This window comes from Canis lupus, chromosome 6, assembly GCF_011100685.1.
Source record: "Canis lupus familiaris isolate Mischka breed German Shepherd chromosome 6, alternate assembly UU_Cfam_GSD_1.0, whole genome shotgun sequence".
Taxonomy (NCBI): Eukaryota; Metazoa; Chordata; class Mammalia; order Carnivora; family Canidae; genus Canis; species Canis lupus.
Window position 1 is genome coordinate 39,116,637 of NC_049227.1, and position 26,493 is coordinate 39,143,129.

The 26,493-nt window shown below is 59.1% G+C and overlaps 1 protein-coding gene and 1 long non-coding RNA gene across 5 annotated transcripts in view; one reads left to right on the top strand and one right to left on the bottom strand.

The window, feature by feature from the left end:
* Positions 1-822: 822 nt before the first annotated feature.
* The window catches only part of ABCA3 (ATP binding cassette subfamily A member 3), a 40,288-nt gene continuing 14,617 nt past the window's right edge, over positions 823-26,493 (top strand). For 2 of the 4 annotated variants that reach the window (XM_038540712.1, XM_038540715.1), the window contains exons 1-18: positions 823-930; positions 7,511-7,724; positions 8,493-8,659; positions 9,624-9,709; positions 9,801-10,065; positions 10,890-11,017; positions 11,561-11,726; positions 14,427-14,686; positions 15,531-15,647; positions 15,810-15,930; positions 19,178-19,351; positions 20,756-20,937; positions 22,734-22,877; positions 23,325-23,448; positions 23,634-23,788; positions 24,057-24,212; positions 24,379-24,589; positions 25,305-25,455. In XM_038540712.1, coding sequence (XP_038396640.1) covers positions 9,656-9,709; positions 9,801-10,065; positions 10,890-11,017; positions 11,561-11,726; positions 14,427-14,686; positions 15,531-15,647; positions 15,810-15,930; positions 19,178-19,351; positions 20,756-20,937; positions 22,734-22,877; positions 23,325-23,448; positions 23,634-23,788; positions 24,057-24,212; positions 24,379-24,589; positions 25,305-25,455 — 2,408 coding nt within the window. In that variant the 5' untranslated portion in view covers positions 823-930; positions 7,511-7,724; positions 8,493-8,659; positions 9,624-9,655. The remainder of the gene's footprint in view (positions 931-7,510; positions 7,725-8,492; positions 8,660-9,623; positions 9,710-9,800; positions 10,066-10,889; positions 11,018-11,560; positions 11,727-14,426; positions 14,687-15,530; positions 15,648-15,809; positions 15,931-19,177; positions 19,352-20,755; positions 20,938-22,733; positions 22,878-23,324; positions 23,449-23,633; positions 23,789-24,056; positions 24,213-24,378; positions 24,590-25,304; positions 25,456-26,493) is intronic. The other 2 variants (XM_038540713.1, XM_038540714.1) reach the window with 2 other exon arrangements.
* On the bottom strand, positions 12,013-17,139 carry LOC119872218. Its single transcript, XR_005360977.1, has 3 exons — positions 16,513-17,139; positions 13,479-16,340; positions 12,013-12,654 (listed from the first exon to the last, which is right to left on the bottom strand). It is a non-coding gene; the product is annotated as an uncharacterized LOC119872218 (long non-coding RNA).

A 26,493-nucleotide genomic window follows, 5' to 3' on the forward strand; every position in this document is an offset into this window, starting at 1 on the left:
CTTCTCACCTCCAGAGGAGCAAGACGCGATCCGGGTCAGGTTCGCCCTCCGGCGGGGTCTGCACGAAGGAAACCCCGCCCCAGGAGCAGAGTGGCTCAGTGGGCTCGGGGACCCTCCCTCCTCCCCCCCCCCCCCCCCCCCCCGCCAAGGCTGGTCTCCGTTTGTTTCTGATTTTCACCACCTGAAGTCACGACCTTCCTGCTAACGTGTCCCCAATCTGGTGTCACGACCCCCAGTCCTCCCCGCCCGTGTCAACTTTGCCCCATGACTCTGGACACGCCGCAGGACGGTGGGCCTCCCAGCCCGCTCCGCGGCCGTTTTCTAGAAGGTTCCTTACCCTCCCTGCAGCACCCCCAGGGCCTCCCCGACCAACCCCCGCCCCCGGCAGCCCGCGCCAGGATCCAGGGGGCCAGTCGCCCTCCCTCCGCGACACAGGGGCCCGCGCCCAAACCAGGACAGCGCTGGGCGGAATGGCTGGACAGCCCGCGCCTGCTCCAGCCGCAGCGAGGTACAGGTGGACGCCGCCCCGCCCCTCCCCTCCTTGCCCCGCCCCGCCCCTCCTCTCCCTCTCCGCCCCTCCCTCCCCTCCCCTCCTCTCCTGCCCCGCCCCTCCCTTCCCTCCCGCCCTCGCCCTGCCCGAGGTCCGGCGCCCCCTGCCGGCCGCACGGCGCGCGGGCACTGCGCAGGCTGGGGCGGGGCGGGGCGGGGCGTCGGGCGGGCCGGGCACCCGCAGGGCTGGCCCACTGCGCACGCGCGAGCCGGCCGGCGCGCCACCTGCAGGAGCCCGAGCCGCCCGCCAGCCTGCGGCGGTCGCAGGCGCCCCCTCCCCGCCCGGCGGCCCCGCCGCTGCCAGCACCGGCCGTAGTTGCCGCCGCCGCCGTGAGGCCAAGCGCAGCCGGGCCCGAGGCAGGGGACCCCGCGAGAGGGTCGGTGAGTGCCGCCGGGACCTGCCGCGCGCGCTCGCTCGCTCCCGGGACTCGCGGCTCCGGGCCGCCCCCCACCCCGCCCGGCTGCCCCCGCGGCCGCCCCCTGCCCTCCGCCCGGCCGGCGCGCCCCCCCCCCCCCCGCGCGCCCCCGCGCCCCGCCCGGCAGGTGCACCTCGCGGGGCCTCCGCTTCAGGCCGCCCTGACTCAGGCTTCCCCGCGGCCCGAGCCCCTGGGCGTGGCCCCCCCCCGTGGGCGGCTTCCTCCGCGGACCCGGGGTTGGACGCGCCGCGGCCCCTTTTGTGCCGAGCCGGGAGGGTGGACGCAGCCGGGGGTGGTGCAGCCCCCGGGCCGGACACTCGAGCTGGGCCGCGGGGATGCTGCTGGCTCATCCCTGGGGCAGATTCCCTGCTGGGTGGGAGTACTTCCCCACCCCGGAGCGCGCCCTGCGCCCACCCCTCATTCCCGGGAGCGGGGTCGGGGGGCCGTGGTCCAGGGTTGGGTGGGAGCTATGTGGGGGACAGGAAGGCGGGACGCCCGCAGGTGGAGAGGCCTGCAGCAGCCCCAGTCACCCCTGGGGTCTGTGGCCAGTCGGTACGTGGTGCGAATTTGCGTTGACAATGGGTATTGGCATTCACGCGCTACAGTGTAGCTTCCAGAGGGCAGGTGCTGGCTCCTGCACTAGGGCTTAGGACAGATGTGCAGCTGGTGCACATTTGGTGCACGAAGGAGGGCCCCTCCTCACTTCCTTGAATGTGGCCTGATGAAAGCCACTGCCTTACCCCGGGTTTCTGTTTGTCCACCCCTTTGCCTCATGACCCGAGGGCCCACTTACTGCCCTGACTCGGTCTGATCAGGGCTTGGGCTCCAGGCACATAACAGGCAATGGAGAAACGCTTGTTCAAAGGGTGGCCGACACCCTGTGACAGAGCAGAGAAGAGGGCAGGGTGCAGGGGAGTCAAGCTGGCTTTTTTCTCCTGAGCAACTGTGTCATTTGATTCTGAACGGTTGGGTGCTGCCTTGTGTAAACTTGAAAAGATCAAGGCTGTTTTCCTTTAGAAAGTTTACATCAAGGAAAAATAAGAAAAAGGGAAAATAGGTAAAAATGGATGCCCTAGGAATCCCCTAGCTCTTTTCTTTTAAATCCTTACAGATCTTTTTGTTGTTGTTTAATTGCACACTTGGTCATCATATCTGATTAAGAGGATGACATGGTTCCCTGTCTGGCGATTTCCCATCATCCTGACGAGACTGCTGTTTGGAAAAAGAGTGATGAGCTCAGGTGGTTTTTTAAATGACATTAGCCTTACCCAGTGCATGTACCAGTCCCATGGGAACCTGTTTTGACTTAGTCTCAACTGGGGAGGCCCAGGGAAGACTCCCCACTTGACTGTCTCTTCTCCAGCCCTGCTTCCCAAGATGACAGTAGATTCATCTGTTGTTGAGTTGGTAAAGAGGAAAGAAAACATTCTAGAACCTGGGGAGAAGGATGGGCAAGACTCTGCCCATGATGGAAAGATGAATTGGATGTGGTCCCTGCTCTTGGGGAGCTTAGGATAGAGCTAAAGAGAATGATTTATTCACAAGTAACTGAGGCATCAGACAGAATGAGGCAAGTACCACTCGAGACATCAGAAGAGCTGCTGCAGGTGTCCAGAGGTGGAGGGGTGGCTTTCAACAAGAGTGGAAGGTCTCGACCCTGGCTGCTCATTAGAATCACCCCAGAACAAGTCCCACGCCCAGGCTAGAGCCCAGCATCTTTAGGGGTGGGCCTCTGATGTCACTTTCTGTGTTAAAGCACCCCAGAATATTCCATTGTGCAGCCAAAATGAAGAACCCCTGAACTGGGGTTGTCTGTGGCTGCTTCACAGCAGGGCTGGACTGGACTGATTTTCCAAGAAGACAAAACCCCAGGAGGCCTGGACCCCCTTGGGAAAGTATAAGGCGTGTCAGTCCCTGTCCCGGGAGACTTGGGCAGCACTCGTCCCCCTGAATGGCTCAGAGATTTGGAGTCAGCAGGCACACAGGTACATTTGCAGGAGCTGAGTAATGAGCTTGCTGCAGAAGACCCATGGTTACCTCTCCCCGGGGACCCTCAGTCACCTCATTACCTCGTTTCCTACACCTACAGAGCCAGAACAGCTAGCAGGACAGCAGTGAGACCGAGGCTCCAGCAGGGGTGAAGAAAGCAGGGGGTGGCACAGATTTTTGTGGGACTCTCTCCTGATTGCTTCCCTTGGGCCACACTTTTGACTTAAAAATCTACCCCACCAGCCCCTGCCAGGAGCTTCATTGTTAACTCAGAGCCGTATATCCTAAAGAGACGGCTGCCCCAACCCGGGACAGGGTGGGTGGTGGTGTTGAGCACAAGGCCAGCAAACCAGGTCTCCGCCTGAGCCTCAGGATGCAAGGAACCACAGCCGTGAGCGCAGTGCCCTGGGGCCCCGGACAGGGACCTAGCCTTGTGGATTTCTGCCCACCTCATCCATGCAAGGGCCACCTGCATAAATACATCGTCCTCAAGCTTTTTCTGGCGTGCTGCCATGTGTACAAGATTGGGATTTGCACCCCCACATATTTATTTATTTGTAAAATAGTCATCTACCGCTGCCCTGAATGTCATGAACACAGGGACAGACACAAATACATACCTTTTAAGGGATGAGAGGCAAAGTGAACACGATGAAATTTGTTCAGCATGTTAATGCTGCCAGCTCAGTCGTAAAAACATAAGCTGATTTAATTTTTTAAAGATTTTATTTATTTATTCATGAGACACAGACAGAGAGAGAGGCAGAGACACAGGCAGAAGGAGAAGCAGGCTCCGTGCAGGGAGCCCGACTCAGGACTCCATCCTGGGACCCCAGGACCATGCCCTGGGCTGAAGGTGGCGCTAAACCGATGAGCCACCTGGGCTGCCCTGTTTTAATTTTTTTTTTAATAATCTGTATGCCCATCGTGGGGCTCCAACTCAGGACCCCAACATCAGGAGTCATGTGCTCCACCAACTGTGCTGGCCAGGCGACCCATACCATCTGCTGTTTTATAAGAAAGCCATGTTGAGCAAGTCCACTTCCCATTTATAAAGTCTTGGTGAACCCGGAGTCCTCGTTGGAAGGTCTGGTTCTGGGTTCTTTTTATTTCGGTTCCCAGTTCTGGCGGCGTCGCAGGGAAACGCCGTGAACCTCGGGAGGCCACCCAGATGGTGCTCTGAGCCCGGGACTTGCCTTTCACTCTTCACTCCTGCTCCCGTGCTGAATCGTGGGGTGGGGTGGGGTGGTACATGTTCGGGGGCTGCCGGGGCGGGCGGAGCTTCTGGCTCCGGACGCTCTTGGTGTGTGGGTGTGCGTGTGCCTGCGTGTACCCGGCACTGCCCCTGCGCTGCCCCGGGCAACCCTGGCTCTAAACATCGCTCTCCTACGTGCTCCCTTCCTAACACAGGTTACTTTGAAAAGCCACAGCTCTTATACGTTGTCGTCACCTTTTCCTTGAAGGGACAGATTTGAGTGTGTCGGCTTAAAAGAAATGAGCTAGCTGACACACCACCGCTGCAGTCAGTTGTCGTGGAGAAAGAGAAACGATCTCCAGATTTGGAACTTTTCTTGAAAGAAAATGTGTATTTCCTTCTTAAGTTCCAAGTCTCCAGGTAACCAGTGAACCTCCCTATAGCTAAGGGTAGTCATGGCCACTTCCCAGATCTCTACAAAGTATCGTAAAGCCTTGGCTATGATTTTGTTCATTCTGATTGCACACAACCATCACATCCTGAATCCATCAAGTCCAGGACATGTGCAAGGCTCAAAGTAAACCAGCAGGCGAGGGCCCACCATGTCTCAGAACTTGGCCCCCGAATCGGGGTGCGTGGCTACCGACACACAGGCCAGCAGGTGTGCCAGCATTCAGTGTCTTGAATATCCCTAAAGTCAATTTCCCCTCATTTTTAAAGAAAAATACTCATGGGACGCCTGGGTGGCTCAGTGGTTGAGCATCTGCCTTTGGCTCAGGGCGTGATCCCAGAAGTCTGGGATCGAGTCCTGCATCGGGCTCCCCACAGGGCAATCTGCTTCTCCCTCTGCCTGTGCCTCTGCCTCTGTGTCTCTCATGAGTAAATAAATATAATCTTTATTTTTTTTAATAAATAAAATCTTTAAAAAAAAAAAAGGAGAAAGACAAATACTGATGAGTATAGTTTCTCACCATTCCTTTCCTCTAGCAGATGGTGTCAGTCACCCCGCTAGGAGGTCAGTGGTGGGTTCACTGGTGGGGACCACGCTCTGTAAATGCACCTGCTGCATTCAGCTTATGCTCTACAATGTTTATTGGTATTTAGACTTTGCATCTGCAAAATCCACTGACATAGACATTTTCACATGTTTGCCATGCACCCCCCCGCCAAAAAAATGCCCCCTAAAAGAAGAGATCCTGTGCTGGGTGAACAAACAGAACAAAACCCCTTGGAGCAGCATACTGCCCATGTGGAGGCCCCCCACCCCGACTCCCATACTGCCTTCTTGGCACAGCATCTGAGGCCTTGGTTGGCTTCCCTTTCTGGCTCCTTCTCTGCTGCTCCCTGCCCAGGTGTTCAGAACCACCAGCTGCTCCTCGCACACACTCTTCCACTCCCTACCCCCACCCCCCAGCTACCAGGACGCTCAACACTGGCCTTCTGTGTCACCCACTCCCGAGAGCCTTCCCAGAGCCTCCCCCGCGTCGTACACACACGCACACGAACTCAGTCTTCTCCAGAAGCTCATGATGCCTTGTTTGGCTCTGGCGACAGCAGTTACAGCACATGGACACGTTTGCAGACTGAGCATCTTGGCTTGGGAGTGTTAACGATTTCCATCTCCAAACCCTCAGCGCCCCTTGCACAGCAAGCTCTGGGCAGATGTTTGTTGGAGGGATCAATGCTTTTCTTGTTTGTGTAGCGTCGAAGGCCACAGATTCTACCCACAAGCATTAATTAAGTTCCTATTTGGAGCGTACGCGCACAGACCTTTACCACGGCTCACTGTTGTGGACTCCCGCGTCGATAAGGAAGGGCTTTCCTGGCTGAGCCGGGTCCTCACCAGCCTGACCAGACGGGGAGGCCCTGTGTCCATTCCACCCCCGTGGGAAGAGGGCAGAGCTGTGCTTGTCTGCTGTCTGCGGGACATGCGGAGGCCCTGCTCTGTGGAGCTGCCTTCTCACCATGCTGCCCTCCAGGCCTGGGCAGACGTGGGCTTCCCTGGAAGGCGACGCGGTGAGCTCGGGATGTGACAGGAGCTCATGACATAGCAGGGTGTGTGCCCCATGCCTTGCACTGGGGCCCTGTCCACGTCCCCTTGCTGGTCCTGAGGCCTGCTCGGGAGTGGCCTTTCTCTAGAAGCACTATCGCGGCTCTCTTCCACATACGCTGAAATAAAAACTTATCTAGCATGGGCACATAGACAGCGGATGACATATTCAAGTCCATACTGAGAAAAACCACGGATGAAGACACGGAGCTGCCGGGCCTCCCAGCGCGCGCCGGAAAGCCCTGCCCAGGCGGCCCCTGCGCAGCCACAGGCGCGCATGAGCCGGCACGGCCCGTAACTCTCGAACTGATGAAAGTTCCTGGAAAAGCCATCAGTAGAGGAATCCTGTGTGCCATCACAAGAGCTCCCAGAAACTAGCAAGCCACAGGACGCACTCACTGTGCACCAATTCAATTGCTCACCTAAAAAAGCAAACACTGAAATACTTAACAGTTTGTGTAACGTTTAATATTTTAACAGTAAGCAAACAAACCTTTCAGTAGGAAAAAAAAAAAAAACACTTTTCCTTCCTTTCCCGGGTGTGTCCCTGGAGAAGTGGAGTGAGGCCCGTAGGGGAAGTTCTTAGCCGCTTTCTGCGGTGGGGGCGGCTTTGCAAGTGGCCCCAGCTGGAGAGTCTGCATAGGGTGGGTGGCGCGGGCGGCTCTGCGCAGCGGTCGTCGCCACTTCTGGGGCCCCTGTGCCTCAGCGTCGAGTGTTTTGAGGAACTTTTACTTCCTTTCCTTCTGTGTATTTGCTTGCACAACCAGAAGCTTTCCAGATTTTGTAATTCTGGGAATCTCCTCTAAACTCCTTTCTGCTCAAACAGAACAGATGCACGTATGGTGCTTGGCGGGGCCTGGGAAGCGGCCTGGCATGCGCGCAGCCGCCACCCGGCGCTCCGGGGAGACAGATAAATCCCTAGTAGGGTGGCAGGGCTCAAGGAACAGTTTTTCTTGATTTCTGGTGACACTGTGGGAACAATGTGTCTGATTTTATAAAGATTTTACTACTTTCAGTGTTCACCGGGTGTGTGATCAGGCCTGCGTCCCTTCCTCCTCCGTTCTTTGCCTATAAAAGAGCAGTGACAGCGGGAGCCGGGGCTGGGGGCAGGTGTTGGGTGCGAGCTCCTTGCACCGCCACATTTCCGCGTACCAGGAGGGACCGGAGACCCACCCCGCAGCGTCTGCCTCCCTGAATCCGCGTTTCCTTGTTCTCGGGTCTGCCCTGTTTGACACACTTGCCATCTGTTTTGCTCTGTTCTTTTCCTAACGTGGTGAGAGGTGTTTTTTGCTTATTTTCCAAATATCCTAGCGCCCTCCCTTTGCCCAGAGGTGCCGGGGAGTCATGCCAGCGAGTCGCGGGCCCCTCCTGATGCTCCGTGAGGCGTCCCTCACCCCACTGCACTCGAGAGGCCCGCAGGCCCCACCCCAGAGCCCTGGTCACAGAGCCGCCTCCTCCTGGCCAGTCCTGCCATAGCCCGGACGCAGGAGGGAGACCGCGGTCAGGAGCCTCTCCCGGGACCCAGGTCAGTTCGCGGGTGCTGGTCTCCGCCTGGGGCTCTCAGGGACTGGTGGGAACGTGGTCTGTCTGTCTTTCTGTGCTCCCTACTCCTCAGACCGGAGAGACAGGAGTAAGCATGGGGATGTGTCTTCTCTGGGCAAGACTTTTCCAGAAAAGGAAGTCCTCTCCTTCTCTGACCTGTGACCGTTTATATATTTCCCTCTTGGGAGAGGAAGAAGGTTTACCTCGGCTGGGCCAGGTTGTGTCCTGGGGAAGGGGGACCCACTGCCTTCCCCTCCTGGCCAAAACCACTTCTAGAAACCTTTTATAAACCACGGGCGGGATCCCCGAGTGGCTCAGCGGTTTAGTACCTGCCTTTGGCCCAGGGCGTGATCCTGGAGACCGGGGATCGAGTCCCACGTCGGGCTCCCTGCATGGGGCCTGCTTCTCCTTCTGCCTGTGTCTCTGCCTCTCTCTCTCTCTCTCTCTCTCTCTGTGCATCTGTCATGAATAAATAAATAAAATCTTTAAAAAAATAAACCACGGGCCCTCGTGGGTGTCATGAAACAACTGCTCTTTCATTAACTGTCCGCACTTGATTTTATGACTTTTCCCACCTTGTTAATTTTGAAAAAAGTTGCCCCTTCATAGCACTTCAGACTTTTTTAGATTTAATTTCTTCACATTTTAACCACGGGATTAATTAAAAGCATATTTTAGGTTAATTTGCAAATAACTTCTTGCAGTTGCGTTTTCTACAAGTATTTACTGAGGACCCTTTTTTGTTTTTAAGATTTTATTTATTTATTCCTGAGAGACGGAGAGGAGAGACACAGGCAGAGGGAGAAGCAGGGAGCCCGATGTGGGACTCGATCCCAGGACCCTGGGGTCACACCTTGAGTTGAAGGCAGATGCTCAACCGCTGATCCATCCAGGTGTCCCCTGAGGACCCTTGAAAGTGTGAGTTTTGAGTAACTATCATCACACAGATAGGGACAGCCAAGTGTTTTCTAAGAAAAAGCAAGAGTTTAATTTTAAAAAGAGCTTTTTTAAAGCTGGCCTTGGTAAAGAAGCCAAGAGGAGCTCTCACTCCGCGTACAGGGTCTCCGGCAGGCTCTCTGGGCCGCGCTTTTCGCGTGCGGTGGCTAAGGAAGGATGCACTGGCCACCCGAGTGTCCCAGCTCCTTGACCCGCCTGACTGGTGGCATTGGAGCCAGTTCGTGGAGAGTGTGTCACGCAGGCTTCTCCCCACGTGAAGGGCCGCGAGCATGGGGCCCCTCTCCACTCTCCCTGCGTCCTCGCCGCCGTGGGGATGGGAACCAGGAGCCTCATGTGCCCACTCGGGGTCGGGGCAGCCAGCCCCCCCTCCCCCGGCTGCATGCCCGCAGCTTCGGGAACGCGGTACTGCCGTATCCTGGGCGTGGGGTCTTCCTCCGGGTCCCCGGGTGCCGTGTCGCTGCATCTTGCGTTCAGCGGCCCCCCGGCGCCATGCGCCCGCTGTAAACATAACACTTCCACGTGACACAGGGCAGATTTTCTTTGGAGGAAAATGACCACTGTCACGTGGAGGCCATATACCAGTGCTCGTGGTTAAAGCAGGAAAAACTGGTCCCCGGGGCTCAAGGCAGGAGCGCAAGTAGCGCGTTCCACCCCCTCCTCCTCCGCCTGCAGCCGAGCCTGCCGTGGGGGGGGGGTCCCGGGTGGTCTGTTGGGGGGCCGGGGGTACGCAGAGAGGTGGCCCGTCCTCCGCACCACAGAGGACACCTGTGTGGCGCCCCCCGCGGGCGGAGTGTCGCGACAGCACGCGGCACACAGAGGGGTCACCTAGGGTGTGTCTGGTGGGAGACCAGGCCCCACCGGGCAGCCAGGAGGGGGGGACGCGGAGGGGGGCTTGCGGCTCAGCAGAGTCCTCTCTGGCCCCCAGGTGCTCCGCGGCCGCTGGCCAGTGGCCAGAAGATGGCTGTGCTCAGGCAGCTGGCGCTCCTGCTCTGGAAGAACTACACGGTGCAGGTGGGTGTGCGCAGGTGTGCTGACCGGGCTGGGGGGAAAGTGGGGGGGAGGGCCTCGCGCCCCCAGCCCACTCCTTCCCTTCCTCTCACAGAAGCGCAAAGTCCTGGTGACCGTCCTGGAGCTCTTCCTGCCCCTGCTGTTCTCCGGGATCCTCATTTGGCTCCGCTTGAAGATCCAGTCGGAAAATGTGCCCAACGCCACCATCTACCCTGGCCAGTCCATCCAGGAGCTGCCCCTGTTCTTCAGCTTCCCCCCTCCGGGCGACGCCTGGGAGCTCGCCTACATCCCGTCCCAGAGCCAGGCCGTGAAGACTATCACGGAGACGGCGCGGAGGACATTGGTCATCAACATGAGAGGTGAGGTGTCCTCCGGGTCCCCTCTCGTCCAGTGGTGGGGGACAGACCCAGATGAGCAGCCCCGGCCAGCGGCCACACTCCACATCTCCCCTCGTTGGCGGGTCACTCATTATAAAGTGGGGACCGGGCATGTGAGGCTGGAGGGGAGCCCCGGGCTCTGCAGTCACTCCCGTGATTCACAGTGGGGACAGCTCTGGAGTCACGGGCAAGGTGTATTGTGAGCGTGCTTGCCAGGGCCTCTTCTGGGACGCAGTTTTGGGAGCACCGTTCTAGAGAAAGGCATCAGGAAGCCCATTGAGGGACACTCCCAGTACGTGCACCTGTCACCTTGTCTTTGCTTCCAGACAAAAAGTATTCTCTTTTCCCACCTCCTGCCTTTGGCATGTGCCACCATGGCGTGTTGAACACAGAGTGACAAATGCCTGCAGGGGTCCTCAGCCTCACTGAGGGACTACGGGGAAGCCCCTTTATGTGGCGCAGGGTCTGGTGATAGAGAAACCACGTGACAAACTATGTTAGTGTCGACTTGCACCCTCGTGACACCCCACGTGGCCCGAGTCGGAGGCCGACCCCAGGCAGGGAGGCTACCCCAGGAGGGCTGTGGGCCAGCCCTGCCTCCAGCTCTCCCAGAAACTGCACCGCCCTGATGGCGGGGCGCCACCTGTCCTTGCGGCAGCCAATCTCTGCCCATCGCGCAAGCCTGCTGGCCTTCGAGGACGGGTGACTGCGCCCTGGAGAAACCTGGGCGTGCAGGTGACAATGCCCTGAAACAGCCAGATTCCCCAGTAGAATGGGCGGTCGGGCAACTCGCACTCCTCCCACAGCTCGAGGCTTTCCCTCGGAGAAGGACTTTGAGGACTACATCAGGTACGACAACCACTCCTCCAACGTGTTGGCTGCCGTGGTGTTCGAGCACACCTTCAACCACAGTGGGGAGCCCCTGCCGCTGGCGGTGAGGACCCTGCCCCACGAGGCCCCTCTCCCTCCCACGCAGGCCAGCACGTGAAGGCACCCTCCCCTGCCAGGAGGCAGTGTCACCGTCCGGGTCCCACCGAGGGTGCCCGGGTGTCTCTAGCCCGTGGGGCCAGCGTGGTGGGGTTAGCCTGACTGCGGCCACCGGCTGCCCCGGGCACACCCTTAGCTGCCCCACGTGCCCCGTGTACTGCTTTGAGGGTACACTTAGGTATTTAAAACACAATGAAGTCTTCCTGTGTGACAGCATGAAGCCAGGAAACCATCCAGTTCTTCTAGCATTATTTTGGGGACCCTCCACTGACCGTCAGGGACACCTCAGGTGCAGAGTTCCCAGAGGTGGACAGCGAGACGGGGCTGGTGGGAACACCCCGGGGGGGCACTGCGGGGCTCCACCCCGGGCACAGCTGCGCGCTCTGACTCCCGGGACCCCGCGGACAAAGTTGGGGGCCGGAGGGTGGGGAGGAGTTTGCTTCTCTGTCCGGATCCCTCAGAGCCGGCGGTTTGCACTTTGTTCCCACAGGTGAGATATCACTTACGGTTCAGCTACACACGAAGAAACTACATGTGGACCCAGACAGGCTCCTTTTTCCTGAAAGAGACGGAGGGATGGCACACCACTTCCCTCTTCCCACTTTTCCCAAACCCAGGACCAAGGGAGCCCACATCCCCCGACGGCGGAGAACCCGGTGAGAAGCCGCAGCCGCGGTGCTCCCTCCCCGGCTGCTGACAGCCCACGGTCATGGGCCCCACCTTGCGTTTCTCTGCACAGATGCACCTTTAGGGCTGTTCTGTCTTCTTCCTCGTGGAAGGGAGGAAGCATCCAGGAAAGCTGGCTCCCCGTCCACAGGGATGTGCTCCCTCCCTCCCCCAGGACACGTGCTCTCGAAGGAAACCTGTGTATTTCAGTCTTTTTTTTTTTTTTTTAATTTTTTATTTATGATAGCCACACAGAGAGAGAGAGAGAGGCAGAGACATAGGCAGAGGGAGAAGCAGGCTCCATGCACCGGGAGCCCGACGTGGGATTCGATCCCGGGTCTCCAGGATCGCGCCCTGGGCCAAAGGCAGGCGCTAAACCGCTGCGCCACCCAGGGTTCCCTGTGTATTTCAGTCTTAAAGAGGCTTCCGTAGGTGTCGAGTGTGTGGGCCTGGCCGCCCCCTCCGTTCCCTCCCGGGCCTTCGCTCTGTACGGTCACAGGCTTCGTGAGCTCTGTGCTCCTTGTCTGGGGCAGAGCTGTGCCCATGAGGCGCCTGCAGAAGCTGGCTCTGGGCTGGCTGTGTCAGCGCGTGTGTTCGTCTGTCCCTGTGGCCTGGGCAGGTGGCTGGCACATTCGCCTCCTCCGAGGCAGGGTTGCCGTCCTGGAACGAGGCTGGGGATGAGCACGGAGTAGCTGGGACCCCTCCGTGGGTTCTCGGCGGCAGCAGGCGTCTTGGAGAACACAGGATTCTGCAGTCTGTAGGTCGCCGAGCGTGTTCAGGTTTTGGCAGAGAGACCCAGGAATGTCCCGAAATGAGGCCGCAGGCAGGCGGGCAGGCGGACAGGAGGAAGGGAGGCTATGGCCAGTGTCCAGAGGCTGTGGCTGGTGCCTGGAGCCAGCAGCAGGAGAGACCGTCCTCCTGTTTGTGGACATTTGGAAGCAACCAGAGTCAGACTAGGAGATTTCACAAACTAGAAATTTGCCCGAAAAGGAAGACACGACACCAATTTTAAAAGCAAGGAGGAGGGATTCCTGGGTGGCGCAGCAGTTTGGCGCCTGCCTTTGGCCCAGGGTGCGATCCTGGAGACCCGGGATCGAATCCCACGTCGGGCTCCCAGTGCATGGAGCCTGCTTCTCCCTCTGCCTATGTCTCTGCCCCCCCCCCCCCGTGTGTGACTATAATAAATAAATAAAAATTGAAAAAATAAAAATCAAGGAAGAGCCTAGGGAAAACGTCTCAGTCAACGACAAGGATCCACGTCTTTTTATGTTGAGGCTCGTTAGTCCACGCCACTTACAAGCACTTACAAGCCCACAAGCTGTGACAGGGACACAGGCCAGGTACACAGTGCGCACTTGGCATGCTCAGCCCGGGCTCCGCCCCAGCCCCGTGTCCACACCTCAGACGCACATAGCCCCCGGGGGAGTTGGCCCCTGGAATCGTCAGAGAGAGGGAGACCGGCATGCTGAAGGGGTTCGGCGGGGCTTTGTTTACGGTCACAGGCAGGGATTGAGGACAGGGTGACCGCTCCAGCCCTCAGCGCAGAGCAGACGGAGAAGTTGGGGTGGCGAGGCCAGGCGAACACGGCCGAGAGCGCGGCCCACCTTGCCCCCCGCCGCCGTGGGGTGGCTCCCCTGGCCTCGTGGCCCCGTGGGTCCCACGGAGACGTGGTGGGCTGTGCGGCAGGTCCCTTGTGAAGGTGAGAGCTGCCCCGCCCAGCGCACAGCCATGGGTGACGTTACCTGAGCACCTGCTGCGTTGCAGCCATGAACGTCTGGAGCCTGAGGGCGACTGGGGTTGTGGTTGTAGCCTTGCTCTTCTCCTAGGACTGGCAGGCAGGCTGCTGCAGTTCCGTGGTAGAGGGCCTTGGGTATTTTAAACGTCGCCATGTTTTTTGTTTTTTGTTTTTAAAGATTTATTTATTTATTTATTTATGATAGAAATAGAGAGGCAGAGACACAGGAGGAGGGAGAAGCAGGCTCCGTGCCGGGAGCCTGACGTGGGACTCGATCCCGGGACTCCAGGATCGTGCCCCGGGCCAAAGGCAGGCGTTAAACCACTGAGCCACCCAGGGATCCCCAACGTCGCCGTGTTTTATGAGCGAGGGTGCCTGCACCCGTGTGCTCACTCCTCTGCTGTTCTGGGGCTGTGCCCCCTTCTTCCTTAGGCTCCCCGTGGCGGGCCGGCCTCTGCGCTGGGATTCCTCGTCCCCCCTCTATCACTCTTCCCAGGCCCTCCTCCCCAGTAGAATTGTATTGACAATACAATTGTCAGCAGAATTGACCCCCTCATGTAGTAGAGGGTCAGAATGGGCAGGATGAGGGTCTGAGCAGTGGCCTTCGGGCTGTGATGCCTGCTAGCCCAGTGGATGGAAGGCTGCTACTCCGCGGGCCTCAAGATCGCAGGATTGCTGTTGATGGTCCTGGGGGCCCGATGTACTCACCACAGTCCTTCAAAGTGGACGAGGGAGGTGGAAGACAGGGCCAGAGAGGTGCCGCCTAGCCGGCCTTGGGGGGTGCGGGTGGGGAAGGGGCCCTACACGCCAACGCCAGAAGGCCCAGCCACCGTGGGTGTGTTAGGTGGTGCCGCCCCGTGGCCGCCTTCTCCAGGGAGACCTGGCACAGCTCAGAGCACCGCTCTGTGAGCCGAGCTGTGCCTGTGACATGGCTTTTCCCACTGTCCACGCTCAGGGTACATCCGTGAAGGCTTCCTGGCCATGCAGCACGCGGTGGACAGGGCCATCATGCAGTACCATGCGAATGCCTCCACGCGCCAGCTGTTTGAGAAGCTCACCGTGATCGCAAAGAGGTTCCCGTACCCGCCTTTTATTTCGGACCCCTTCCTGGTCGCCATCCAGTACCAGCTCCCCCTGCTGCTCATGCTGAGCTTCACCTATACCGCACTCACCATCATCCGGGCTGTCGTGCAGGAGAAGGAGACGAAACTGAAGGTGGCCGTGGTCTGTGTGTCTTAGGCCCGTGTGGGCGGGTTGGGTGCAAGCCGGGTGCTGCTGGGGGCAGCCAGGCATGGGGTAAATGCCCACCGTGGCGCCGGTGATCCTGGGGCTTCTGTGAAATCAAGCCTGGCACATCCGGGTCCCTAAAACCCCAATAAAGCACCAAGTTTTGTGTGCAGTGTGGTAAGGCTTGACACGTTGACAGGACCCCTGTTGGCATGTGCCAAGTCAAGCAGGACACAGCAATGAAACTAATCTTCATGATTCCCATTAATTTTCTTGCCATGGCCGCCCTAACACTACGTTATATAGCTACTCACGTCCCGTGTACTGAACAGAGTCCCTGGAGAGGCTGGATGTTTCCGTCCCGGGCTGTACAGAAGGCCCGTTGGCTCTGTATGGTCAGGGCACCCGTAGGTGGGCTGCTGGGCGCAGCGGGACGGGGTTAGGGAGTACAGAAAGCTTGCTGAAGTACACCAGCAAGGCCGTGTCCCTGTAAACTCGTCCAGTGATGCTGCCAAATACCCAAACTTTGAAGTCTTGCCTTTGTCAGCGGGGAGCACACTGGGTGAGGGGCAAGGTGGGCCGATCTCCACCCCGCAGCAGGGCGGGTGCCCCAGGGGCAGAGCACATCAGACTGGGAGGAGGAGGAGGGCAGGGGAGGATGACATAGATGGACCATGCCCTTGCCTGGCGCAGGCTGTGTGTGTCCCCGGCGTCCCACTGTCCTGTGTTGGCCCGTGTGCGGCTCCGGGTGCACCCACGCACCCCGCACCCTGCACCCACGCACGCCCCAGGCGGCTGCAGCCCGTGCCAGCACGTGTGGCCCTCTCCGCAGGAGTACATGCGCATGATGGGGCTCAGCAGCTGGCTGCACTGGACCGCCTGGTTCCTCCTCTTCTTCCTCTTCCTCCTCGTGGCCGTCTCCTTCGTGACCCTGCTCTTCTGCGTCAAGGTGAGCGTGGGCTTGTGGAGCTTTTGGAGTGCTCGGGGCTTTCAGGGCGAGTCGGCCCTTCCCACAGCCCCATCTGAGGCCCCGACGTCTCAAGTCTAACTGTCTCTGTCCCTACCTCCCCACGGCCTGCCCACGTGACCCACGGGACGCCACGCGGCGCAGGTGAAGAAGGACGTGGCGGTGCTCACTCACAGCGACCCCTCGCTGGTGCTGGTCTTCCTGCTGTGCTTTGCCACCGCCTCCGTGTCCTTCAGCTTCATGGTCAGCACCTTCTTCAGCAAAGGTGAGCCGTCCTGGTGTGGGGACCACTGCCCCCCAGGAAGCCCTGCAGCCGGAGGACGCTGTGCCCTGCACCTGCCTTAGACTCAGGCCTCGGGGTGGCGCAGGCCAGCCTCTCCGAGGCTCTGCAAGCTGCTCCTTGCCCGCACCCCGTGTCCGCGGCCAGGTCCCCATCTTGCTCCCCAACCCATCCTGTCCTGGCCTCAGGGCAGGCTGTCCGCGAGTGCATGAGGCCCCCCTCCACAGAGCTGTGGTTGGTCTTCTACCAACGCTGTGGTGTGAGGACGCCTGTCTTCACTGCCTCACGGTTCCGCTCACACGTTCAGGTTCTGTGGGCGGCGATCACCGGCCTGTCCTGCAGCCCTGCAGCCCCTGCTAGGGCCTCTCCCTCGGTCCTGGGTCTTCTTTCTTTTCCTGTTGAGGCAAAACACACATCACAGACCCCTGATCACCGTAACCGTTCTCCAGCTCGCAGTCGAGTGTCAGCACGTCCACACAGTGGTGTGACTGCACACATGGTGGTGCGACCATCCCCCCCACCCCAGAACCCTCCCGTCTTCCCAGACGGCTCTGTCCCCCTAAATACCGACTCGCCGTCCCTCCTCAGCCCGGGTGCCCACCATCCACTTTCTGTATCTGCGGTTGTGGCCACTCTCAGTATCTCGTGAGAGTGGAATCACACAGCACGTGCCCTTTTGTGGCGGGCTTCTCTCGCTGTGTGTACCATCCTCGGGGTCTGTCCCCATTGTAGCAGGTGTTGTGAGGCTGTGTGACGTTCTGCTGTGTGGATGGGCCACATTTTTCTCGTCCACCCACCCGTCCGTGCCCACGCGGGGTGCTTTTTAGTGCTTGTGAATCATGCTGCTGTGAACGCGAGTGTGCAAGAGCCTCTGTGAGATCTGCCTTCGGGGGTTGTATCCAGAGTGGAATTGCTCGGTCATGTGCTCATTCTCTGCTAATTGTCTGAGGAGCTGCCAGACTGTGTTCTGCAGGAGCGCTGCCACTTTGCATTCCCGCCCAGAGCTCACGGTGACTCCACACGCTCAGCAGCGCTCGCCGTGTTCTGGTCGGGGAGGTGTTTTGCTAGTAGCCGTCCTGGTGGACATGAGGCTGTGTCGCTCCTTCGTGTCTCTCTATGTCTCTTTTGCACTTACAGAAACCTTCGTGCTGAGTCTGTAGGACTTGCTTACTTGTCTTCCGGGTGCCCGTTTGTCCCTTGGTGTATGTTCTAGAATGTTCTAGAATCTACCGAGAGTTCATTTCTCTGCCGTCAAGTACTCAGCTGATTCTTGGGCACATCTGCTCATTCTTGTTTCCTCCTCCATTTTTGTGGGAAAACACTCCTCTTTCTCTGGTGGAAGCACTTCTTCATGTGCTCCTAAGTCCACAGCTTCCTCATCCTGAAGTCCGGGGTTTCCTGTCACACACCTGCCTCCCCTTGGAGGACTCAGAACGTGTGGTTCATCCAGAGATTGCAAGCTCCAGCTGAGGCTTCGCCCCTGATGCTCAGACTCACACACCACGTCCCTGAGACGCTCAGGATGCACCTCCACCACCTCCTGACCCCATCCCCAGAAGCCCTTTCCTGTTTCTGCTGGTAGCACCCTGTCCCTGCCGCTCTCACCAAAACACCTTGGGATCATCCCCGACATCTGTCTTCCTGTCCCATTGTGCACCACGTCTGATGAGAGCTGCAGTTCGTGTCTCCCCCGCCTCCACTGTCCCACCCCCACCCCACCCCCTGCTGGCCATTGTCACCAGCCTGGTTCACAGTGGCCTCGAGGTGTCTCCCTGCTTCTACCCTTCAGCTCTGGACATGGCCAGTAGCTGGCATGTGGTGGCTTGAGTTGTCAAACTAGTCACTTCTTTCATGGAACACCATTTTTGCTCAAAAGAACCACCCTCGGGCATAATTATTCACACCTGGGTGTTTGGCAGGCATTTCCTCTAATGTGAGCTTGTCTTTTAAGAAAAATGGACGGTATCGGATGTCAGTTGTGAAATCCCAGCATTCAAGCGAAAAATAGGATTTTACAAACTTGAATCTAACGCCATGAGCTTGACAGTGTCCCAGCAGTTAGCCTTTTAGGAGGTTGGTGATCGTATCAGCCGACGTGATTTATCTGTACGTTGTACGATAAAGCATGACCGTACTCAGAAGATCTGCATAGCTCAACAAGCAGTACGTTGTGCGTGACCGAGGCATCCCACTACGGGATCGTGCCCGAGTAATAACCCATTCTAAGCGCAAGGTAAGCCAGTGGATTTTTGGGTAACAGCGTGACAGGTTCATCGGTCAGAGTCCATGTGGCACCTGACCTTTAAGAAACGACTGCCTGTGGCGTGGTACTTGAGTGACAGAGAAAACCTACGAGTATCTGGGGAGGCTGTCAAAATACGTCTCCCCTTTCTGGCTGTGGACCTGTGCGAAGCTGGTTTTGTTGGTGGGCTGCACCCAGCACAGCGGCCATAATCCCTTAAATCAGGCATCGCAGAGGCTTGTTAAAATGTATCACAATGCCACTTTTCTCACTAAATTGTGTGAAATAGAGTGGACTTCCATAAACACAGTTACGTTGACCTATAGCAGGTTTGTTACTGTTCTCAAAAGTCTTTAAATTGTCCTAGTGCTAACCCATGACACAGTAGGAGTAGATAAGCATGTGTGTGCGTCACCCACACGAGCACACGTTCCGTGATGTCCTCAACCATTTTTAAGGCCACAGAAGGTTCCGAGGACCAAAGTGTATGAGGGCCACGAGCATGGGCCACAGCCGCACCCTTCTCCCCGTGATTCCCATCACAGCTCGCCCACGCGTCACCTTCCCGTTGGGGCCTTCCGTGGCCCACTGGTGGCTGTCGCAGCCCCAGCCCGGGGGACGCCTGGTCCCTGTCTTGTGCCTTGGGCTCTGCCCTGGGCTGCCCGACCCGGCACCCCCGTCCTTTACTCTGTGTCCCCTGTGGATTAAGCTCCGGAAGGCTTGGGGCCCGTGCAACACAGCGGCCGCCTGTGCAATGAGCAAGCGCGGGAGGGGAGCTGTGGCCTGGGGTGGGTGCAGAGCGTGCGCCTCGGCCAGGTGCCCCCGCCCGGACTTGGCCCCCCGGCCCCACCCCAGCCCCACGGCGGCCCCACCCGGCCCCATCTGGCCCCACCCAGCCCCCTCGGCCACCCCCGCCACCCCCCCAGCCCACCCGGCCCCATGGCCGCCAGCCCGCCCGCCCGCCTTCAGCGCCGGCTCCTCTCCCCGCAGCCAACATGGCCGCAGCCATAGGCGGCTTCCTCTACTTCTTCACCTACATCCCCTACCTCTTCGTTGCTCCCCGCTACAACTGGATGACTCTCAGCCAGAAGCTGCTCTCCTGCCTCCTGTCCAACGTTGCCATGGCCATGGGAGCCCAGCTCATAGGGAAATTTGAAGCCAAAGGTGAGTACCTTCCTCTGGCGAGCCACGCTTGCCGCCCCGGTTACCCCGAGAGCGCGAGGCGGCCTCCCTCCGGGTCGGGAGCCCTGGGGAGGTGGCCCCGACCTGCAGCGCGGGGGACAGAGCGCTCACGACGACGGCCACCGTCGCCCAGAGCGGCTGTTGCTTCCGGGAGAGCAGCGCCCGGCCCCAGAGTCTGCGGGGGAGCAGCCCCCAGCTCCAGTCAGGCGGACTGGGGAGGAGGCCGCGGGCGCGGGGTCACGGGCCAGGACCGTTTTTGAGATTTTTGTAAAACTTCCCGATCCTGTGAACGTCATGGGGTCGAAGTAAAGACGCTGTTGGGCGCACGCCCTCCCGTCTGCGAGCCCTGCGCCGGCCCAGGCCTGCTCTGATGGGCGCAGCGGCCCCAGGCCCAACCTTGAAGGCCACCTGCTGTGGGGTGCCCCCGGGAGGGCCCTGGAGGGCAGAGGGGGCCGTGGCTGCTGGGAGGACACAGGAGGGTGAGCGTGAGCTGCCGCGTGGCCACAGATGTCCCGTCTGGGGACCGCCCTGCGCTGCTCTCGCTGTGCGGTTCAGGCCGCGTGGTCTCACCCCGGGTGTGGCAGAGTCCTGGCCGTCGTGTGTCCTAGTGCAGGTCTGCGGGAGGGGGGCGGCCTCCTCTTGAGCTCGAGTGGTCTTCTTTCTGAGCCCTCGGCCCTAAATACCTGCGTTTCTGTGTTTGGTCGTGTGTGACCCACATAGGCTTTTTAAATGCACCGCCCCTCCGGGGGCTTCAAATACTTTTTACAAAGCCATGAACGAGAATCTATCTACGTGGCTACTCTCGGCTTTCAAAGTTCTCTGCTGATTTTGCTCAACACGGACAAACTGACAAACTTCTAGTTGCTTGAGAGGGACCAAAGCCAGAGCACAGCCAGTTCCACGGGGCCCCTTGAGCCGACGGAGGGTCACCAGCCACGTGGAAGCCCCGGGCACCATTAGGATGTGGGATTTCAAACCAGGGGGTTTCAAGACCCATGGGCACCACTCGGGAGAGCTTTATACGTGCCTCAAGTACTTCTCTTTTTTGAAAAGACTTGCGTTCAACATACACTATTCGTGTCGGCCTTACTGGAATCATACATACGTATGTGTGTGTTTGTGCACACATGTGGATTGTGCGTGTGCATACGACTACCACATACATGGACATGTGTGGACATGCATGTCGGTCGTAAATCGAACAGGAGCCCACCTCGTCAGCCCCACAAGCTCTGGTGGCTCACGGTTGTCCAGAGCCTTGGGGAAGGTCCTCCACTGTGCTGTAAATGCAGGAAGGGACAAGTCATGCTCACTGCAGTGACGTGCACATGTGTGCTGTCACGCCCCGGGGCCTATCTCAGGCCCACGTCCCGCTGTGTCTTCTAGGCGTGGGCGTCCAGTGGCGAGACCTCCTGAGTCCTGTCAACGTGGACGACGACTTCTCCTTCGGGCAAGTGCTGGGCATGCTGCTGCTGGACTCTGTGCTCTACGGCCTGGTGACCTGGTACGTAGAGGCCGTACTCCCGGGACAGTTCGGCGTGCCCCAGCCCTGGTACTTCTTCGTCATGGTGAGTCCTCACAGCCCTTTTCTGCACACTGGCCACCTCCGCGAGAGTAGGGGTGTCCTCCACACACTCTGTGACGCCTCCTCGGGCTGGGAGAGGGGACCCCGTCCTGTGTGCAGTCACTGAGCCATGTGTCCCAAAGGCCCTAAGACCCTCCACTGGACCAAGAGGAGCCCTGCACTTCAGGGTCGGAGAGAAGAAGCTCACGAGGGACCCACACATCCCATCCCCGGCCTCATCTCAAACAAACATCCTACTGGGTTTTCTGCCTACAAAGTAATACAGCGTCTCGTAAAAATGATGCTGCTTCTAGAATTCACAGCACAGTCCCACCACCCAGAGATGACCCAGGCTGGCCTGCTGGCGTGTAGTTCAGATGGTTTTCCTGTGCACATGCTTACGGCCTGAGTGTATGTGCGTGTGACATGCATGTGCTTAGTTTTGTTTTTTTAAGATTTTATTTATTCACGAGAGACAGAGAGAGAGGCAGAGACACAGGCAGAGGGAGAAGCAGGCTCCATGCAGGGAGTCCGACGCGGGACTCGATCCCAGGACCCCGGGGTCACAACCTGAGCCAAAGGGAGGTGCTCAACCACTGAGCCACTGGGTGCCCCACTTGTGCTTTTTTCATAAAAAGGGGACTGTGCTGTAAAGATGCCCGAGACTTGTTTTTTTAACCTAATCATCTTAAGTACAAACGTGCCTGGATCTTTTCATGAATACTTTCAGATTTTTATTTATAAATTTTGTTTTACTTTTTTCGAATCACGTTTACATATCTGCATTTTCCTGAGTCACCTTCTCTTTGAGTGCACGGTGCCGTGTGGAGGGGCCGCCTTGGGGTCCATCAGCCCCTGCTGGTGGTCACTGAGGTGCCCCGTTGGCGCCCGCTCTCTGGCGCTCACTGGCGTGCTCCATCAAAGTGAAGACGCCCCTGACCCACGGACGCCCTGTCACTTTGTCATCAAGAGAGAGAGAAACGCTGACAGTTACACTTGTGGCATTCAGTGATTTGTAGCACACGCTCTGGTGTCACTTACAACATGAGCGGTGTGTCCCTGGAACCAGTGTTGCTAGAACCATTCCAGGCATGGCAAGTACCCCAGGGTGGAGATGGGGGTCTCCCTGCAGGGCTGAGTTGGGGCGGCTCTCCTGGGGGCCCGTTTGTCCCTTTCCTATGACCCTGCCCACACCAGTGTGCCCCCTGTGCCCACAGCCATCCTCGAGGGCATGGCTCTGCACAGCCTCTGGCTACATTCTTACCCCTCCCGCAGCCTGGCCCTGTGATGGCAGGACGGATGGCGGGGATCGTCCAGACGGGGTGGTGAAGCTTCCTCATGGCAGGGGGAGACTGGGCCTTTGGGCTTCTCTTGCTTATTTTGTGAGCTCCTGTGGAGCTGAGTGAGGCCTGGCAGGGGCGTGCAGGCACAGCCTCCTCCATGTTTTGCCCAGATACCACTCTGGACTGGAACGTTGGCTGGCCTGTCTTTGGTTCAAAGGCCCTTATTGACTTTTCCTCTGTGTCACATCTGCGTCGTCTGCACTCCAAGTCAGCCTTCCAGGGACCGGGTGCCCAGATGGCAGATCAGGAAAGGCTCAGAACATCCCCAGGGCAGATGAGGGAGAAGCCATGCGGCTCATAGCCTCAGGCTGTGTCCCCTCTGCAGCAGCCCACCGCCCTGCTGAGGGCTGCATGCTGTCGTGTAGTTAGCGTGTCTGTGTTAGTGTTTCTGCTCCATCACACACAAAACAAATTGACACGAGTCGGCTCCTTGAGACCCATCTGATTTCCATCCCAGCCCTCGTACTGGTGTGGACACCCACGGACAGTTTTGGGAAAGGAAGAGGAAGACGATGACCCAGAGAAAGCGCTCAGAACGGAGTACTTTGAGGCTGAGCCAGAAGACCTGGTGGCTGGGATCAAGATCAAGCATGTGACCAAGGTGCCACACTCCGTGGGGTTGGTGGGGACGGGGGCCTCGCCCTCGCCCAGGGCTCTCTCCAAGCCAGTGACCATCCCCAGGCCTTGTTGCCCTCTGGGCCCCCGTGACTGCTCTCTGACCACTCCCCAGGCTCTGTCCCCAGGGCTCAGGGGATCAGGCCTGAGTCAGCAGCACGTGCCACTTGGAATGAATCCTCCTGTCAGCTTTGCAAACGCTTGCTGTGCTCAGGGCACTAGGAACAGACGTTGGGCCCCTGCCAAGCTGGGGGGCTATGGGCGATGGGAGCAGCATGGCCTCCAGTCAGCACTCTGCCTGAAACATCCTACCTCTGTGCTGACTGGTGATGCTGGGCAGGGTCTCCTGAGTCCCTTCGGACAGGTGCTCCGGAGGGTAGTTGGGGGCAGGGTGGGGTCTGAAGCCCAGGGCCGCCATCTGCCTCTGCTGCAGGTGTTCAGAGTGGGGAGCAAGGCGGCTGTCAGAGACCTGACCCTGAACCTGTACGAGGGGCAGATCACGGTGCTGCTGGGTCACAACGGTGCGGGAAAGACCACCACGCTGTCCATGCTCACAGGTGAGGGGCCCAGCCATAGGCCCTCACAGCCCCCCAAGGCGGGAACGGCCTCACTGGCCAACCTACAGCCAGGGTGCTCCATGAAATGAAGTAAAGCCACGTGCATGAGACAAGCCTCGCCCTCGTGCCGACCAGTGGGGCGTCTGCACCGAACTTACATTTCCGGGTCTTCTGCTCGGCCCTAGGTCTCTTTCCCCCGACCAGTGGACGGGCATATATCAACGGGTATGACATTTCACAAGACATGGTTCAGATCCGCAAGAGCTTGGGCCTGTGCCCCCAGCATGACGTCCTGTTTGACAACCTGACTGTCGCAGAACACCTGTATTTCTACGCACAGGTGAGTCAGCAGTGGACTGGACTCAGGACCCATGGTGGTTCCGTGGCCCGTGTACTTGGGCCCCAGGGTGCGAGCCCTCAGCCTCCCGGCAGACAGGGCCCACTCCAAGCAGCTGAGCAGCTTTCGTGGATCTGCAGCAGGGAGGCGGGAGGCAGTCCGGGCACCAGGCAGGCACACTGACGGAGGAGGCGGCACCAAGGCCAGGCTCCCGGCAGCCACCCGCCCCCACCGGGACCCCCTCCCGACCTCCCCACCCCCACTGTTGCAGTTGAAGGGCTTGTCCCACCACAAGTGTCCTGAAGAAGTCCAGCGGATGCTGCACGTCCTCGGGCTGGAGGACAAGCGAGACGCCCTGAGCAAGTTCCTGAGTGGGGGCACGAAGCGCAAGCTCTCCATCGGCATCGCCCTCATAGCAGGCTCCAAGGTAGGCGGGCAGGAGGCCCCGGGCCAGGGCCGGGCACCCAGGGTGGCTGCCCCCCACGGGCAGGGGCAGGCTATGGACCCCCTGACGCCCACAGCGTGGCCACATGTGCACAGAACCAGAGCGTCCCACGTAGCTAGCCCGGGCCGGGCCGCTCCTCCGCCCCCAGGTGCTGATGTTGGACGAGCCCACCTCGGGCATGGACGCCATCTCCAGGAGGGCCATCTGGGACCTCCTGCAGCAGCACAAGAGCGACCGCACCGTGCTGCTGACCACGCACTTCATGGACGAGGCCGACCTGCTGGGGGACCGCGTGGCCATCATGGCCAAGGGGGAGCTGCAATGCTGCGGGTCCTCGCTGTTCCTCAAGCAGAAGTATGGTGAGCGGGGTGGGCAGGCAGCGGGGACAGGCCCTGTCCTGGGCGGGGGGGGCTGCTGGCTTCCCCGGGGGGACGCTGAGGCCAGCGGAGGGGCTAGGACAGGAGGAGGGAGCAGATTGCCCAACTTGGTTAGGACGATATCCAGTGGTGGCCGGGGAAGAGAAGACCTGCTGAGACCTCCGGTGCCCTGGTGGAGGCCATGCTTGAACGTAGAGGCTCTTGAGCCGGTGGCCTGTGGCACGGGGTTTGCCCTGTGAGCGGGTCTTCCTTTTCTGAGGGCAGCTCATGGCCCGACACAGTGCTGGCCTGCCAGCAGGGTCCACCCATGTCCTGTCAACGGGGGGCACTGGCTGTCCTCCTTAGGCACCCTGGGGCCTGTGCGCCCTGTTGCTGCAGCTTCCTGGGGGCAGCTAGAGAGGGCAGCCAACATCCTGGGGCTCCCCTGGGGAGAGAGCAGGGAGGACAGGTCTCGGGAACAGTTCCCAACACCGCCCTTGAGACTTGGAGTCTGGAGTCGAGTCTTCACCATGTAGCACCCCTGCCCTCCACCCCAGGCCTCCGACATCTCTGCCCAGCAGGGGGTTGGGAGGCCAGGCCCTCAGGATGGCGCCCACACCGGGTGCTTCCTCCCCGTCACTCCCTCGTGGCGAGCCCAGGGCCCAGTGAGACAGCATAAGTGGGAAACAGCGTCACGCAGGGCTCCTGGCCGTTGCAGGTGCGGGCTACCACATGACGCTGGTGAAGGAGCCTCACTGTGACCCCGAGGCTGTCACCCGGCTGGTGCAGCACCACGTCCCCACTGCCACGCTGGAGAGCAGGGCTGGCGCCGAGCTGTCCTTCATCCTCCCCAAGGAGAGCACACACAGGTGCGGGGCCTGGGGCACACTGGCACACACCTGCGGCGGGTGCTCCGTCTTAGACCCCCGCCCCTTGTACCTGTCAGGCTGGACCGGGGGGCGGCCTGTGACAGCACTCGGGGAAGGGGGGACGGATGAGCTTGCAGAACCCGCAGCCAGACCTCCTGGGGCCGCAGAGCACAGCAGCCGCTCAGGGTCACTTGTGGGATTGTGAACATGCATGTTCCCGGTGTCAGGCCTGGAGTCCTGCGCTCGTGCGTCGCAGACACGGCAGACGCCTAGGGCGGTGGGTGGAAACCAGACTCTCGAGTCACGTTCAGAAACAGGGTGCAAATCTTAATAATCTTGCGGTGAGTGCAACTGAGTTGTTTGGTTTTAATAACTTCATAGGATCCACCGACTCGGTCACCCTGTGATCTCATCAACATCTGTGCGGTTACCCTGCCCTCGTGGTTTTACCCCCTGAAATATGCTAGTAAATGTCCTTCCAGAAAACTCTATCTGAATTTCCCCTCTCTTGCTCAGGATAGAGTCCCGACAGCAGGTAGATGGTGTCTGACTTCCCCGTCAGCAGGGCGGGAGAGGGTCCATTTTACTCCACGGCTGCCAGCTTTGAATAAACAGGTTTTTTTGTAAATGTTTGTGTATCCCGTGGGATCAGTGGCATCCTGTATGTTTGCTGTCGCCGCCAGCAGGATGTGGAGCCTGGCTGCCGCTCCTCGGCCCCTCGGCACCGCTCCTCTGGGTGCCAGGAGTTCCTGTCCTCCGCGCGTGTATCTGTCCATGTTTTATGTCTTAACATCAGCTGTGTTTGCCGCAGTTTTTTCCCATTGGTCGTTAACTAATTTTGTGGGATTTTTTTCCACGTGAGTACAGTTAATGGGTCGTATGTTTTTCCTTGTGATTTTTTTTCTTAGAAAGCACTACCCCCCCCCCCCACCTCCAATCAGGTGAATAGTCACCAGTTTCTCTGGGTGTGTTTGCGAGGACGTGTGCTAGAGAACGCCTCCCATGTATGCCCAGCAGAATGTCACGTAGGGACAGGAA